The sequence below is a fragment of the Sus scrofa genome, chromosome 18 (assembly GCF_000003025.6).
Source record: "Sus scrofa isolate TJ Tabasco breed Duroc chromosome 18, Sscrofa11.1, whole genome shotgun sequence".
Lineage (NCBI taxonomy): Eukaryota > Metazoa > Chordata > Mammalia > Artiodactyla > Suidae > Sus > Sus scrofa.
This window is the reverse complement of record NC_010460.4, coordinates 42,270,305-42,285,975: the sequence shown is the minus strand read 5'-3', so window position 1 is coordinate 42,285,975 and position 15,671 is coordinate 42,270,305. Positions and strand designations below refer to the sequence as shown.

Here is a 15,671-nt window from a genome sequence, read left to right as displayed (position 1 = left end):
CTATTTGTGGAATGTCCTTTTGGAGGGACTGTTGGCTTCTTTCTCGCCAGCATGGAGGGGAGTGGCTGCATCCTTGGACGGTCCTGAGGATGGCAGCCAGGAATGTGGTCCATCCTGGAACCCAAGATGAAGGGAGGTGACCCTGTGAGCTGTCTCCTCCCCAGGAGGCCCTGCAGATCCCCCGGGACCCTCACACCATCCAATGAAGAGGAAGAGCCACTTGCGCAGGCGCTCGGTGGAGTAGGTCATGACGATGGCCGTGTGCAGGTAGCAGCCCTCGGCGAACATCCAGAAGAAGTTGGTCACCACGAAGTAGTTGAAGACGGTGGTGATGCAGCGGCACCAGACCTGCAGGAGGCAGGCAGCAGTCAGCGGCCGCCTGGGGCCAAGGCCCGTGTGCGCAGCCCAGGGGATGATGGAGGGGAGGGGGTTTTAGTTGGGTCATGGACGCGGCATTAAATACCGTCGGATCTCAGTCTGGGATGCTTCCTCCTTCATCGTTTCTCTTTCACTTTTTAGATTAAATTGAGGCTCCCTGGTACCAGGGTATCTGACATGCCCCCTAGTGCCTCCTAATCTCTCTTTTTCATAAAGAGACGGGGAGTCTGGGTCTGAGATCTCTGCAGGCAGATGCGAGAAGTGGACGGCACTGTTGTCTTTTCACCATCGTTTTTTTGAGGGTCCCCTTCAATTCACAGCAAGTCAGATTGGTTTCCACGTAGAAACAGGATATGAAATTTCATGTAGGAAAAAAGTAGCCAGTTGATGAACAGACAATTGTTACAGAAATAGCACCGGGTCTGCCAAAGCGAGCGCCGCTGTGGAGGTGATGCTCCTGAATTTCTAGGTTTACGAGATTCTGGGCCGAGTGTGGTGACCTCTGTCTCCGAAAGGAGGCGCGCGACCTCCAGGACCCTGGCAAGGGGCCGTACCTCTCTGAACCTGGAGGTGGAGGTGGAGGTGGCAGAGGCAGGCACCAGGAAATGAATGGTGCTGCCATTTGCCTTCTCGGGTGAAGGGAATTTGTCCCTGTCCCCCTGAGCGGGACGGCTGCCCCTCCCTCAAAGGGGAGACTGTGCAGGCAGAGGTCAGGCCTGCCCAGAGCCACAGTGGGCCACAGCCAGGTCTGGTCTCAAGCCAGAGGTCCTCTTGAGAAACTCTGCTTGGCCATCTTTCCCAGGGCCTCATGCCCAGGACACCCTCAGAGCTGAGCTTGGGACGTGGGGAAAGGTAGGTGGCCAGAGAAGCCCAGTGATGGGGAGCTGACGGCCCCCGTGGACATCTCAGCCCCTCTCTGTTCCGCCCTGACTGCCTTGGTTGTCAGATAATCTATCAGCCGAGCTGATCACAGCCTCCACAGCGTCCCCCCACAGTCCCAGCCCTGATCTTGGGCCCCATGTGGCGGTCCCTCTCCTCTCTTCCGAGACGGTCCTGCTGTGCTGAGTCCTGAAAGATCCCCTCCTCCCAACCCTGCCTTTTCGACACATTAATGATGCCTTATCAGTACAAGCCAACACTGGGTGGCAGGGCACGTCAAACTGGATTGAGTTCCACTGGTGCTAGGCAGGGCTCAATGTTGAGCCAAGTTCAGGGTCAAACCAGGCTGGGCATGCGCTCCTGTTCAGCCATCCAAAGACAATGTATTGAGCAGTAGCTAATATTGGGCCAAAGAGCTCTGTACATGGCCCCATTCTAGGCTCTGGTTTGATGACTTAGACATAGTGCAACAGCAGTTGACATGAATCTGGGGTGGCCAGCTCAAGATCCTGCTGGCCTAGATGCAGAGGGCATCATGATAGCATCACTTAACCTCTCTCAGCCTCAGCTTCCATGTCTGTATAATAAGGCGGGCGGAGGGGGGGAGTCCCTATAGGGCCTCTCATTGAAATTAAGTGAGATAAAGCTTAACAGAGATTAATTTTAGCCTCCTTTTCCCTAAGGGATCTTTGGGAGGGGCTGAATTCACATGATGGGGAGGGGAATAGGATAAACCAAAGTCTGGTGTCAGGTTGGTGCTGCTCCCAAGACCCTGGCCGGGACCCCATTTCCCCATCCCTGGCTCAGGAGGGACACTGATTGGGTGGGGGGAGCTCAGATGCAGGTCTGCACCTGGGGACTCGGCAAGGGAGGGACCCCCCGGCCAGAGCCCAGAGCCCCCCAGCCCCAGCCCCAAACCTCCACCCAGGACCTCGTTGCTCTCATGCACTTCATGGTCAATGAGCTGCAGCAGGAACCACAGGACATTTCGCAGGATAAAGGTGGCGATGAGGTTCCAGTGAATCACGTTCCGCAGACAGCGGATGCTCCTGCGGGAGGCCCAGGTCAGGGGTCAGCTGGCACAGGCTGCACCTGGGGTCAGAGCTCAGCTGGGGCAAGGGTCAGGGGCCAGTTGGGGTCAGGGGCCATGGGTGTCCCACCATGAGGCCAGGGAGAAACCCAGCCTGGGGCGAAGGTAGGGCTGTACCAGGAGCCAAATTCCCAATCTTGGTGGCCACAGTTGGGTCTCCCAGAACCAGTCAGTTACCCTTCTGCCTCCTGCAAGCCTGCCAGGGGTCAGTGCCCAGGCTCCCCCCACCCAAACCCCCTCTGTCCACTGGCTCCAGGGCCCCTGGTGTGGAGGTGAGAATGTCTGGGTGAGGTGAAGGGGATGCTACGGGTGAGGCCAGGGAAAAAGCAGGGTGGGATGAACTCACCGCAGGGCCAGGAAAAGCAGGAAGGCGGCCACGAGGGCTGCCACAGACACGCAGTGGCCCAGGTAGTTGACAACGAGGGCTATGCGGTAGTGCAAGTCGTACTTCCTCTGCTGGAGACACAGACAGACACTCGGGCAGATGGAGGCTTGTGGCATGTGAAGGGTGGGACCAGGCACTCTAGCAACGGCTGCCCCGTGTGTCCCGACCTCGGGGGCAGAAGAGGCTGCAAGTGTCATGACTACGCCTGGCTCCCAGAGCTCTCTCCTGTCAGCCTGTGGCTCTCGGTCTCAGCGGCTGTGGCCAGGCCTTCCCACGTGCAATTTCGGGGCAGATCTGGACACCAGGTATTCTGACCTCTGCCAGAGGTGTGGGTATGTAGATCCTATTTTATTTTTGATTCTGGAATGGGAGTTGCTACACCCGTGCTTTGTCTCAGCTCACACCTAGTGGGCTGAGCGATGAAAGGTACACTGATTTCTATCTCTGGGACTCAGTTTTGACATCTGTACCACACAGCTAACCTACAGTCTCAGAAGCAGTGACCTGTGGCAGGTCTGCCCCGTGGGTGTGGCAATGAGGTGGTGTTTTATCTGCGGAGATTTTAAGAACAATTTTAAGACCAATATTAAATGTCTTTTGGGGGGCTGCTCCTGCAGCATGTGGAAGTTCCTGGGCCAGGGATGGAACTCGTACTGCATCAGAGACCCAGGCTGCTGCAGTGACACCGCCAGATCTTTAACCCATTGCACCATGAAAGCACTCTAGTCTGCTTCTTATTGTCACCACACTCCAGCAATGCTAAGCAGAGGCAGTGATGAAGCACTCCTTCCTGTGGGGGCGCAGACTACCCCCAACCCCACCCCGTGTTGGTTTTGCCGCTGCTCAGAGCAGCGATGAGATGAGGAGGTGGGGGAAGAGGGCTGGAGGGGGGTCTTCTCTCCACTATGATCTGTTCCACTTGCTACTCAACCCTCACTGCAGACCCCCTGTGGCTCACATTTCCTAGAATCCCTTTCTAAAGATAGACAAATATTTTTCCTCTGAACTTGGGCTTCTTTGGGGGACAAGTTCCAGCCCCACTGGGGGCCTGTAATGGGCCACTGAGGAGGGAGATGGAGGTGGGACGTACCGTTTGGGGTCAGGAATGAGGTGTCACTTCAACGAGGAGTAAGCCGGAGCTGCAGGCAATGTGGACTCCAGTTCCAGAGCAGGGGGCGTGGGGGGGGGGACTCTGGGGAGATCTGAGTGGGATCCAGCTTCCTGTGGGGATTGTCCTACTGGGGGTGGCACTAGTTTCCATGTGGAGTCATAGAATCAGAATGTCAGACTGGGAAACAGGCCCAGACAAGGAAGGATGTCACACAGCCTTGTTAGACATTGGGACACTGGTTACACGGTCATTCTCTTCTTGCATCATGGGCCACCTTGCCCGTGTCCTCCACTGGCCGAGCTCTCTCCAAGGCGGGGCTCCCTGTTCCCCACCTCCACCCCATCAGTATCACTGAGCGCAGGCAGGACGTGGGGGCAGGGACAAGAGGTGCAAGAAGAAGGAGCAGATGACACCAGGACTGGTTCTGTTCCCTTGGGGATCCTCTGATCTGAGTCCCTCTTCCTGTACCAGGACCAGGGGCCGGGCAGGTGGAGACCACTCACCTTATCATCCAAAATGGGCTCGCACTGGGAGTAGTTGATGCGTGAGGCCCACGTCCCATTCTCCAAGCATTCTCGGTAGGCATTGCCTATGAAAGATGCCAAGCGCCAAGAGGCGGGTCACTCCCCTCCTCAAGAACACTCCCTGGCGCCCACAGGATAAGGTCTGTACGTCTCAGCCCCTCTAGGATGGGAACTTGAACGCACGTCTGAAGGGGCAAGTGAAAGTCATGAATGTGAAATTGCACAGAGGGCTTATCACCCCGGGCAGCTAAAAGGCGTGATTAAGCCCATGTTTGATACGATCTTTGACTAGCCTTTTGTACACTTTCTTTATTTTGTTCAAAACCAGAGCCCATCGTGAGCCCCCACTCACGGCTGAAGATGCACCGCTTTCAGTGAGCTGAATCACTGCCATCCTTCTCGTAATCATTTTATGCTCACAGATCCATACTTTCCCCACCAGCATCAGCACTTGCATTTACATAATAGCCACCGTTTACATAGCATGTGTTTGCCGCATTCCAGGTCCTCTTCCAACTGCTTTGTTTACATCTGCCTATTCAACCCTCATGGCAATCCTAAGGAGTAGGTACAATATTAACCCCCCCCCTTTTTGGTCTTTTTTTTTTTTTTTTTCTTTTTGCTGTTTCTTTGGGCCACTCCCGCGGCATATGGAGATTCCCAGGCTAGGGGTCCAATCGGAGCTGTAGCCGCCAGCCTACGCCAGAGCCACAGTAACGGGGGATCCGAGCCGCGTCTGCAACCTACACGACAGCTCACAGCAACACCAGATCCTTAACCCACTGAGCAAGGACAGGGATTGAACCTACATCCTCATGGATGCCAGTCAGATTCATTTCTGCTGAGCCACGACCAATATTAACCCTTTACATAGATGAGGAAACTGAGGCCCAAGGAGATTAAGCCACTTGCCAAGGATGTAAAGATGAGAAGATTCAAGCCCAGAGATTCTGGCTTCAGGGTTTGTGTTCTTAACCCCTCGGCTAGGGGGCAGTGGTACACAGGAAGGACCACAATTTGGGGAAACAGGGCAGTGCTGCTGACCTTGAGCTGTGGCTGCCTAGAAGACCACTATGGGATCTCTTAATGCTGGGAACCTGCCTCTGTGTTAAAGTTGGAATGTGACATGGAAAAAGACATTTCAGAGCATCAGTGTCTAATGTACAAAAGCGTATATTTTTTGTTTTTTGTTTTTGCTTTTTAGGGCTGCAGGTGCAGCATACGGAAATTCCCAGGCTAGGGGTCGAATCAGAGCTGTAGCTGCTGGCCTACACCACAGCCACAGCGATGTGGGATCTGAGCTGTGTCTGTGACCTACACCACAGCTCATGGCAATGCCAGATTCTTAACGCACTTAGTGAGGCCAGGGGTTGAACTCACGTCCTCTTGGATACTTGTTGAATTCGTTTCTGCTGCACCACAACAGGGACTCCAAAAATCACGGGTTTTATTGAAGGGGGATGTAAGAAGTTCAAAGAATGCTTATACTTTCTTTAAATCCAAGTTTGACTATCAAGGCCTAGCTCCTTAAGCCACCCTCTCCAGGTAAGCCACCATCGCCTTCAGGTAGGAGGAGCCCCTTGCTCCGGATAACTCCAAAGCCCTTTGCCAGCCACTGCTCAGCATTTGGTCGTGTATGTACCTTCCCTCCCCCTCCTACTTACAAATTCTAAATGATCTATTGTTCAGCGGTGATTTGTACCAGGGTTCTGCTCTCTGGCTAATGGGCAGTTGTTTGTGGATTTTTCTTTGGGGCTTATGTTAGAATCACAACATAAAGCTAATTAAAATAGATAGTTCACAAAGCACAGAGTCACGGAGCTGGAGGGGGGACTTTGATTGTTTCTAAAAGCAATGAGTTCTGAAATAATTGAGTTACTTAAAAAATCCACTTCCGTTGTGCTGACAGTGAGTTAAAAGCCAGGGATTATTAAAGAGCACTTGCCGAAGAGCAGAAACAGTGGGGGGGATTCTATTAGCCTAATTGCTTTTTAATTTGGTGCGCTGAGGTCGTGGATTTTTCGTATTTGGGATTGTTACCAGCCTATTCCTGCCTTCTGGGCCTGTCAGGTGTCCTCTGGCGGGCCACGCTGAGCCGGGTGTGAGTCAGTCAGGCCAATGCCAGTCTGACGAGGACTCTGACTCCAGGGTGTGGACAACAGCTTCTTGCCTCCGACCATGGCACTTAATTCCCCTTGTGGGTTTTCTTCCTCTCCAGGGCTGTTTTCCTATGGAAAGGTTGTATGCTCCCCCCCCCAGCCCCACCCCCGTCCCCTTTGGCTCTGCCTGTAACATGCAGAAGTTCCTGGGCCAGGGACAGAACCCAGGCCATAGCAGTGAGCTGAGCAGTGACATGGGCTCCTTAACCTGCGGAGCCATCAGGGAACTTCTAGAAAGGCTGTCTGTTAGGAGAATGTGATGCGTAGGGTCAGTGATGCTATGGAACTAAAGGACAGAATACAAGGTGAACCGAAAGGACACATGAAAAGGCATCTTGGTGGGGGGGTGCTTTTGTAAAATGAATAATCCCTCCCTGACAGGGGTTTGGAGTCCCTCTCAACAGGCCTGTGTGAGGTGAGACAGACCCTGATCCTGGCTCTGGTTCAAAGGGCAGAAAAATTTATCTTCTGTGGATGAGTTCACAGATCTTATCCAGCTTTCCTGAAGTTCGGTGCTAAGCTCCTTCCTCCAGGAAGGCCTCTTTGATTACTCCTACCTTACTCCTGAGCCTCCTCCAATGCCCCACCCTGCCATCCCCTTCAGTCCTGACAGCCTGAGCCCCACACCCCACACCCCACACCCCAGCCCTTGCTCGTGACCTGACCTGAGTTGTTCAGGTGTGTGAGTCTGGCCTCTCTGATCAGTGCGGGGCTCCCTGAGGACAGGGCCTCAGAGCACGCATTTCCCAAGTATGATATCTTGTGGTGGTGCTGACCACTGGGTGGGCTTGTGGACAGGAAGGGGTCAGGATAGAGATGCTGCAGATCTGGGACCCTTCTGGTCCCTTACATCAAGCCCTTGGGGTACCAAGCTCTGTGGATTTTGCCCCCTCTTTCTTTTTCTGAAGTCCACCCTGGCTCCTGCCCACACCTCCACCCCCTCTCCGGTCATCTTGCCTGGACTGGCACAACAGACTCCATCTTGCCTCCCTGCTTCATCTCTTGCTCCCATTGACTCTCTATCCTCTACTCCATTGCCAGAGAGATTATGTTGATTTCTGATTCAAAGCCATCAGCAGCTTCTTATTGCTCTTGGGAATAAGGTCCAACATTCTTGGTATGCTTTTCAAGGCTCTCGATACTTGGGCCCCAGTCGCACTGTCCTGACCCATCTCCATCACTCCACATGGCAGACGACAGTGGCACTAGCAGGCCTGGCACACACACGGCTCCATGTGGAACCACGCCTTGAAACACACTGCTCACTTTCACCACGACCCACTGACAAACTCCTACCGATCTTTCAACCTTCGGCTCAAATGCCACCTCCTCCTGGGGGCTTCCCTAACCCCAAAAGTATTGAGCTAGCTCTTCTTTTTCCCTCTAAATACCTCCTCTGCATCTTCCCATCTCTCGAGACATAGGCCTTCACATGCTATTGCTCTTGAACCACAGCAACACATCCATCTCATATCACATCCAGTACCCACACCCCTCTCATATTACTGAATCATTGCACAAAGTGACATTCATCTTGACCACAGCGCTACTATTTTTCTTTCTGTTCTTTTCTAATGAACTATATTTACTTTATGTACAAATGCTAGTCACGACCCACCACATTTACTTCACAATCCACAATTGTACTCCCTAAGTTTGAAAAAGAAAAATCTCTTTTAAAGCATATGCCATAATTCACTATGGGCTTCATCTCTTTGGAATTGATCCTTCTTTTCTTTGCTACTGAACTTGAGCTCCCAGGGGGGCAGACAAGTAGGCAGAAACCATATTGGAGTCAACAGCTTCCCCACCGCCCAGGAGTGAGCCATCGAGTACACGTGGGCTGAATCAAATTGGCTCAGGCTTGCTGAAACCTTGGAAAGCAGGGTCTGAGATGTGGGATGTAGTGGCAAGAGGGGGCAATGCCTGGGAAGGAGGCTCTGGCTACAGACACTGGGTACCAGGGGACTGGAAGACAGATGTTCATAGCGCTTCTAGGGAGCTGGCTAATGAGGACATGGAGCCCTCATGCACAGCCTTGGACAAGACAGTAAGAGTCCCCCCCCACCTCCTGGAAACCACAGGAAGATGGGCACAGCAAGTCTGAGGGCAGGTGGTCAGGGCAGAATTGTGGGGTGGGTGCCTGTTACCACAGCAACGCAGGTGCCCCTGCTGAAGATCGATGCCGGTGGTGTGCAGTCTAGCCTGCCAGGGGCAGCGGGGTCTGGAAGATGCAGGCAAGGTCTTCTCTTCCAGGGCTCTGTGCTCTGGGAAGCCTGGCCCCTGCAGTGTGCCAGGACTCTGCCCCCAGAGTGGTGCTGGTCTGCTGGAAGCCCCATTACAATGGGCTCCCCATTTCAGAGGCTCACACTTTGATATGAGTTTCTGGAGCCTGGCTGGGAGGAGAGGCAAGCCTACATTCTAGCCTTAGTTTTGTCTCTGGCTGATTAAGTGACTTTGGTTCAATCCTGTCCCTCTTGGCTTCAGTTTTCCCCACTCAGAAAAAGTAATGTAAACTGCTTCTCATTGATGCTATTGGCATCTCAGGTGGGTCAAGTATTTGTTGCAGGGTCTTTTCAATCCACTAAATGCCAGTAGTACCCTCAAGCCATTGTGACAACCCCAAACATCTATACATCACTTTTAAGCACTCCCTAGGTCAGCATGTCTATCCCTGATAGTCAAAGTGGTGACACATGGCAGATGTGGACCACGAGGGACCACTCTTGGTGGGAGTTAGGAAGGAGAGAGCACAAGAGGTAGGGGATGAGTGGGGCTGTGGTGGAGGGACAACAACGGGGTCACGGATGTCTGGAAAGAAAGTGACAAGAAGTGAGGGTGGGAAGACGCTGGCAGGAGATGGGAAGGGCCAGAAGCAGTAGTTCCTGAAGGAATGAGGTCCCTGAAGCTTTCGGTACCATGGACAGCAGAACAATCGCACTCCCCACTTCCCACCACAAATGCAGGTGGGGACCTTGGGAAGCTCCCAAGATCAAACACCCCCGCCCCCACAACCTGCCCAAGGCTGTGGGCCCAGCCCAAGAAGGTCAAACTAATCCACACCCCTCTTCAAGGCCCAGCTTCAGTCCTAGTTCCTCCAGGTGCCTCCAGGATGGCTCCAGCCCCTGGAGGGCTCAGCTAGCTTAGCTCATGCTGGGTCGGGAAGGTTCTCTCACTGATTTCTTCTGAGTCGTGCTTTCCCAGCTATCTGCGGGGGGTGGGAGGAGGTTGGGCAAGGCTCAGGTCACCCTCTCCTCTGGTCCTTTCTTAAAGGCTACCCACAGCTGAGCACACAGGAGCTCAGGATGGACCAAGGTGGTGCAGTTGTTGAGGTGACTGGGGAACTCCAATTGAGAATGAGAGGCTCCGAGTGAGCCAAGAGGACGGTCTGTCCCCTCGGATGCCCAGCCTCTGCCATGCGGCATGGCAAATGCAAAACAGAACCACATGCAGGAGGCATCTCGAGTCTCACGCTCATGCTGCAGGTAGGCTGAGCCCCACTGCCAGAACTGCTGACATGGTAAGTCCATCACGTCATGGGGTGGGGGCGTCGGTCTGAAGTAGCACATCTAGCATCCTCTAGATTCCAGGCAAGAAGGGCATTGGAAGCTGAGGCAGCAGGAATCTCCTTGGGAACTTAAAAGGGGGAGGCAACTGGAGCTCCTCAGCAGGTTAAGGACCTGACATCTCTGTGAGGATGCGGATTCAATCCCTGGCCTTGCTCAGCTTGCCACGAGCTGCAGCACAGGTTGCAGATACGGCTCAGATCTGGCTGTTGCTGTGGCTGTGGCATCGGTTGGCAGCTGCAGCTCAGATTCCACTCCCGCCTGAGAACGTCCAGATGCTGCAGGTGTGGCCTTAAAAAGAGAAACAAAAGAGGGGGAGGCAACTTTTCCCTCATTTGGTTTAAAGAATCCCGAGGAGGGAGAGGTGTGCCCAGGGTCACCAGCAATGAAGAGGCAGAACTAGTTCTCTCTCCCCGGGACACTTTCTCATGGGAGACCCTGGAGTCAGAGTTTCTAGAAGGGAGAGGCTCTCCAGCTACCCTGTGTTCCAGAAGACAGTTGTGTCACCCCTGCTGTGTCCTAGCCACTTAGGGTCCGGACCCCCAGATCGGAAAATGCCTGAGGGGCCCCATATCCCGGCTCAGGCCCCTCACTGCCTCTCCCTGGAGCTGGACCACTCCAGACCCAGCCATCTCCTTCTCGTCTGGCTTGGGGCCCTGCTGGAAAGCTCTGACCTTCACCTTAGGTCACTTTTCTTACCCTTTGTGGGAAAAATCTACGACCTGGACCAGGCAGTGGACAGGACAAATTTCTTTTCACCTCCAATTAAAAGACCATTTAAGAAAACATAGCCCAGCCATCGTGCCAACAGCACTGTTTTCCTGAGCTTCCCAAACAAGGTGTGTCTCCCTGAGTTAACATTCCTGCATGGCTCTGGTGCTGCTGCAGCTAACTAGGCGGGTGTGCTCTGGGGCCCAGCTTGAGGGTTCCTGTCCTGATCCAGATGGGATTACAGCTCCCTCGTGGGGGTGGAGGTGGGGGCAGCTGGTGGCGCTCACCCAAGCTCAGAACCAACCACTCAAGTGCGAAACCAGTCTGCTGGGCTGAGAGACAGGGAATCTGCCATCATCAACCCAGTCATCCGGTTGGGAAGGGCCTCCCCAGGGCCATCTGCTTGTGACATCTGGGACGAGAGAAGGGAACTTCCTTCCCATTTCTTCAGTGTTGCGTGGACACTGCTCTCCAGGCCCCACTGTCCACTCTGGATGTCCCAAAGCCTTCCGCTCCCTGTTTCCCAAGGGCTTTTCAGCCACGATACGCTTCCATCCTTGAGTAGGCATGGCAGGTAAATGTCTACACTAACGGCAGACAGTGAGGAAGCTGAGTCAGGAGGCACAAAGCGGTTCAGTGGAGACCACGCTGGGCCCAGGAAAAAGGGAAGAGGTGTGATGGGGTGAGAGCCCTGGCCTCCCCCAGGAAGGGGCAAGTGGGAGGAGGAGGCTGCCCCCTGCTCCGGCCTCTGTTGGCAGGGCTTCCTCCTTCCGGTCATCCCTAGCAACGCTCGTCACCATGACGCTGCCTGCAGAGGGAGGAGAGAAGGACCCCGGCGCAGAGGCTGCTGTGGAGCAGAGGACGTCAGGGGAAGGGGGCCACGAGGACTCATCCAGCTCACTGCCCACCTCCCACAGAGAGACTGAAGCCCAAAGAGGAGAAGAACCTGACCAGAAGCGAGACACACAGAATTAGAACTGGCTTCCCTAGATTCTACGACCTGATGGCAGTGGCGGGGGGGAGGTCTGAAGACATCTCTGGCTGGCAGAATCCTATATCCTCCTGTGAACACAGGGCTCTCCAGGGCCCACGGGGCTGCTTCTCTCCAGAGGCTTTTGGGGATCAGACCCTCTAAGTATAGACAGGCTGCTGCCTCCTAAGACATCACCCAGAGACCCTAGAAGTGCAGTGCCTCTCAGGGGTGACAGAAGGCCACGGCACCCCAGAATGAGGAAAGCCTTCCTTGGCGTGAGTGGGACCCTCAAGGACACGATCCCAGGATGTGACTACTCAGACCCCAGACCACCCTCTACCTGCCTTGTTGAAAATAGCCCAGCTGTGCATGGGGAGCCGAGGCAGCGTTGTCTCCCAGCCATGACAGGGGCCCATGCGGTCAGTACACAGATAAGGAAACCTCGGCTTGGATGGGGTGGGCCTGCCCATTACTCAGGGAGTCACAGCACAGCCAGGACTTAGATGGGCTCAGGTGAAGCTGGATCTGGGCTCCTCTTGCTCTTACGCACCCCAAGCCCCACCTCTGCGGATACAGTAAAAGGAAATCCCGGCCAGACTCTAGAGCACCTGCTTTGAGGTGGGTGAACTGCATGTGCGGCCCTTTGGGGTGGTCTCTGAGAGTCACAGAGAGGGGGTGGCGCTTTGCTGTGGAGGTGCCAGGGCCTGCTGGTATTGCCAGGGCTGTAGGCAGAAGTGGGCAAAGAAGGATGCTGCAGCCTCTGACTTCATGAGCAGGAGGGAGGGGAGGACAGGGACAAGGTCAGCGTTCCCAGTCAATCTGGATTCAGATTTAAAACATCAAGCAGCATCCTTCCAGAGTATTCTAGTCCTTTCTCATGATGCTATGGACTAGCAATGGGGGCTCTAATGCTAACAGAATTGAGGCCTATGATCTGGCATTCAAGGTCTCCATAACCTGGCCTCTGTTCCCTCTACCCACCTCGCCTCCCCACCTCTGTTCCCACGCTCCCTTCCACCCGACACATCACTGGCCCAATTTTCCAAGGCCCTGTTCCACAGCACCTCCTCCATGAAGTCTTCCCAGCTTGCCTCCCTCTCCCCTCTTTTGTAATCAACCATCTCCCACGTACTCCTGCAGCCTGGGTTGTGCTATTTCAATGAAGAGCATATATCAAAAAGTTCTCTTTTGGGAGTTCCTGTTGTGCCTCAGTGGTAATGAAACTGACTAGTATCCATGAGGACGCAGGTTCGATCCCTGGCCTTGCTCAGTTGGTTAAGGATCCAGTGTTGCCATGAGCTTCAGTGTAGGTCCCAGACATGGCTTGGATCTGGTGTTGCAGTGCCTGTGGTGTAGGTCAGCAGCCACAGCTCTGATTCCACCCCTAGCCCGGAAACTTCCACATGCTGTGGGTGCGGCCCTAAAACACAAACAAACAAAGTTGTCTTTAAGAATCTGTCTCCCTCTCTAGAACAGAAGCTCCTAGAAGTTGGGCTTGAGTCTTATGCCTCTTGGAAGAGCTTGTTAGTGGAGAGAGGGCAACACACTCACAAACCCAATAAGAGGTGAGCCTGGTCAGAGAAAGGGCCTTAAGTGGCTGGAGGATTCCTGGGGAGGGGACACAGTCAGGGGGTGGCTGCACCTCTGGTCTTCTCTGAGATGAAAGGTCCTTAGGCAGAGGGACAGCTGAAACCCCACTGTTACACTTCTCAGCTGTCCAGGCCCCACACCTGCAGAGGTAGAAAATGCTAGAGCATGGGTCATGAGCTCCCCGAGCTCATTCCGGGCCCTGGCTCTCAGTGGGACCCCAGGCAAGTGCCTTTCTCTCTGGACCGGTCATTTCCCAGCCTTAAGCAGCAGGGCTGAGAGGGGAGGGTGGACTGAGCACCAACAGCCCCGCAGCTGGGAAGCAGTGAGGTGTCTGGGTGACCAGGGGGCCATCCTTTTCTGCTGTCTCTCCTCCTGGCTCCCTCAGCCAGACCTGGCCATGGCACATCTGTCCCACTTCCCCTCTCTCCCAGCAGGGGACAGTTCTCACGCACTGGTAACTTCTGACCCTTCAGCCTCAGGCCTCAGGGTGTGGTTGGGTCTCCCTGGAGACTGCGCCCACCAACCTGAGTTTCTGGAGCCCCCGCTTCTATTCCTCTGCTTTCTATCTGGGACCCTCTCTGAGGCTCCATGTTAGCACCAAGCCTGCCCTTGGCAAATGTGATGTCCCCACAGCTTTAAGACCTTCAAAAGCCATGAGAGCCTGCTGTCTAGCACAGGGGACTGTATCTAATCACTTGCGATGGAACAGGATGGAGGATACCGTGAGAAAAAGAATGGATGTAGATGTGTGACTGGGTCACGTTGCTGTGCCGCGGAAATTGACAGAACATTACAAATCAACTATAAAAAATTAAATTGAATTAAAATTTTAAAAACCCCTTCAAGACCCACTCCTACCCCAGCCAGGAAACCTTCCGGGAGTGCTCCGGTGTCCACCAGCCCCTCTTTCCCATCGCTGATGGTTGGTTTGTGTGAACCTGGTTTTGGGGTGGCCTGGGCTCAGCCTTTCTCGCCACCCCCCGTCTCCTCAGCACAAACAAGCAGACCCTGCGGCTGGCAACCTCCTTGTTCACGTGTTTCCATTTTAACACAACCAGGGCTTCAGCACGTCTTTAGAGTGGGGTTCTGGGAAGCGGGACCCCAGTCCTCCCCATGGGTAGGGTTCATGGGATGTCTCTTCTCCTGTCCTGGCAGATGTTGCAACCACAGCTGGCCCGCCATTCGCAGCAGGACCTGGTGGGAGCCTGAGGCCAAGGAGCCGAGGCTGAGCCGAGCCGGGCTCAGTGATTCTGCAGGGGGAAGATGCCCTTGTCCACGAGGCAGCAGGACCCTCCTTTGCAGCCTCGAGGACCATGGGGACAGGGAAAGTCCAGGGTGGGCAGATAGGATGAGGGATGGGAGGAGAGAGACGGTGGAGAGGGAAGATGGATGGAGGGAGGGAGAGAGAGCGACACAGAAAACAAGAGAGAGAGAGTCGCAGAGACATATACACAGAAAGAGACAGAAAGAAAATACTCCCAGAGACAGAGACAGAATCACACAAAAATAGCAACAGAGACAAAGCCACGGAGACAGAGAGCGACAGAGAGCGTCGCACACAGAAAGATGGGCAGAGGCGCCGAATCGCGAGAGGTGGGAGGAACATGGAACACAGCGCCCACCTCTGGCCAAACCAGCCACTGCTGCTAATCGCCTTCCCCTCTCCCAACCGACAGGGCAACTGAGGCCCAGGAAGTGGGTGGGACTAGCCCTGGGTTCTACTGCGTATGGACATTATGATAATGCTGGGGGGGGGCATGATTTGAAGTTGCTTCCCCTGTGGGCTCAGGGACAACCTGGGGGAAGCAGAGGACACCTACTGCCACAGAGCTGAAATGCCAGGCCCCCACCTTCCTGGAGCTGGGGGCCCAAAGCTCCACTCCCCCCACCCCATCCGATGCACTGCCCTGAGGGAATCAGTGAGCTCTGGGCCCACACAGTGGAGATGGGGAAGCTTCCTGGGAACCAAGCTTAAGAACCCACGGCAGTGGTGACAGCAGAGCTGTGGTCTTTCTGGTGGCCAGGGCTCATGGAGCTGTCAGGTCCACTCAGGGAGAGTAAGAGTTTCTGCAGGGCCAGCTCTGCCCTGAGTGCTTGCCTGGGGACCCCATATTCAGTTCTCCACCCACCTAGTAATTCCATAAGCTCCCCGACATCCTATCGACAAATTCCTTCTCTTTTTAACCCCGCAGCGCAGAACTGCTTTTGAGAGGCAGCAGAGCCTGTGTTCAATCCTTATTCTGTTTCAAGCTGTGTGACTTTGAGAAAGCTGCTTAACTGCTCTGCGCCTCAGTTTCCCCATGTG

At 54.5% G+C, this 15,671-nt stretch overlaps 1 protein-coding gene across 5 annotated transcripts in view; it reads right to left on the bottom strand.

The window, feature by feature from the left end:
* CRHR2 (corticotropin releasing hormone receptor 2) overlaps window positions 1–15,671 on the bottom strand; it is a 44,703-nt gene that overhangs the window by 10,482 nt on the left and 18,550 nt on the right. For 3 of the 5 annotated variants that reach the window (XM_021078456.1, XM_021078459.1, NM_001144118.1), the window contains 4 exon segments: window positions 4,347–4,432; window positions 2,694–2,803; window positions 2,189–2,306; window positions 195–348 (listed from right to left, as the gene is read on the bottom strand). In XM_021078456.1, coding sequence (XP_020934115.1) covers window positions 195–348; window positions 2,189–2,306; window positions 2,694–2,803; window positions 4,347–4,432 — 468 coding nt within the window. 5 annotated transcript variants of the gene reach the window in all.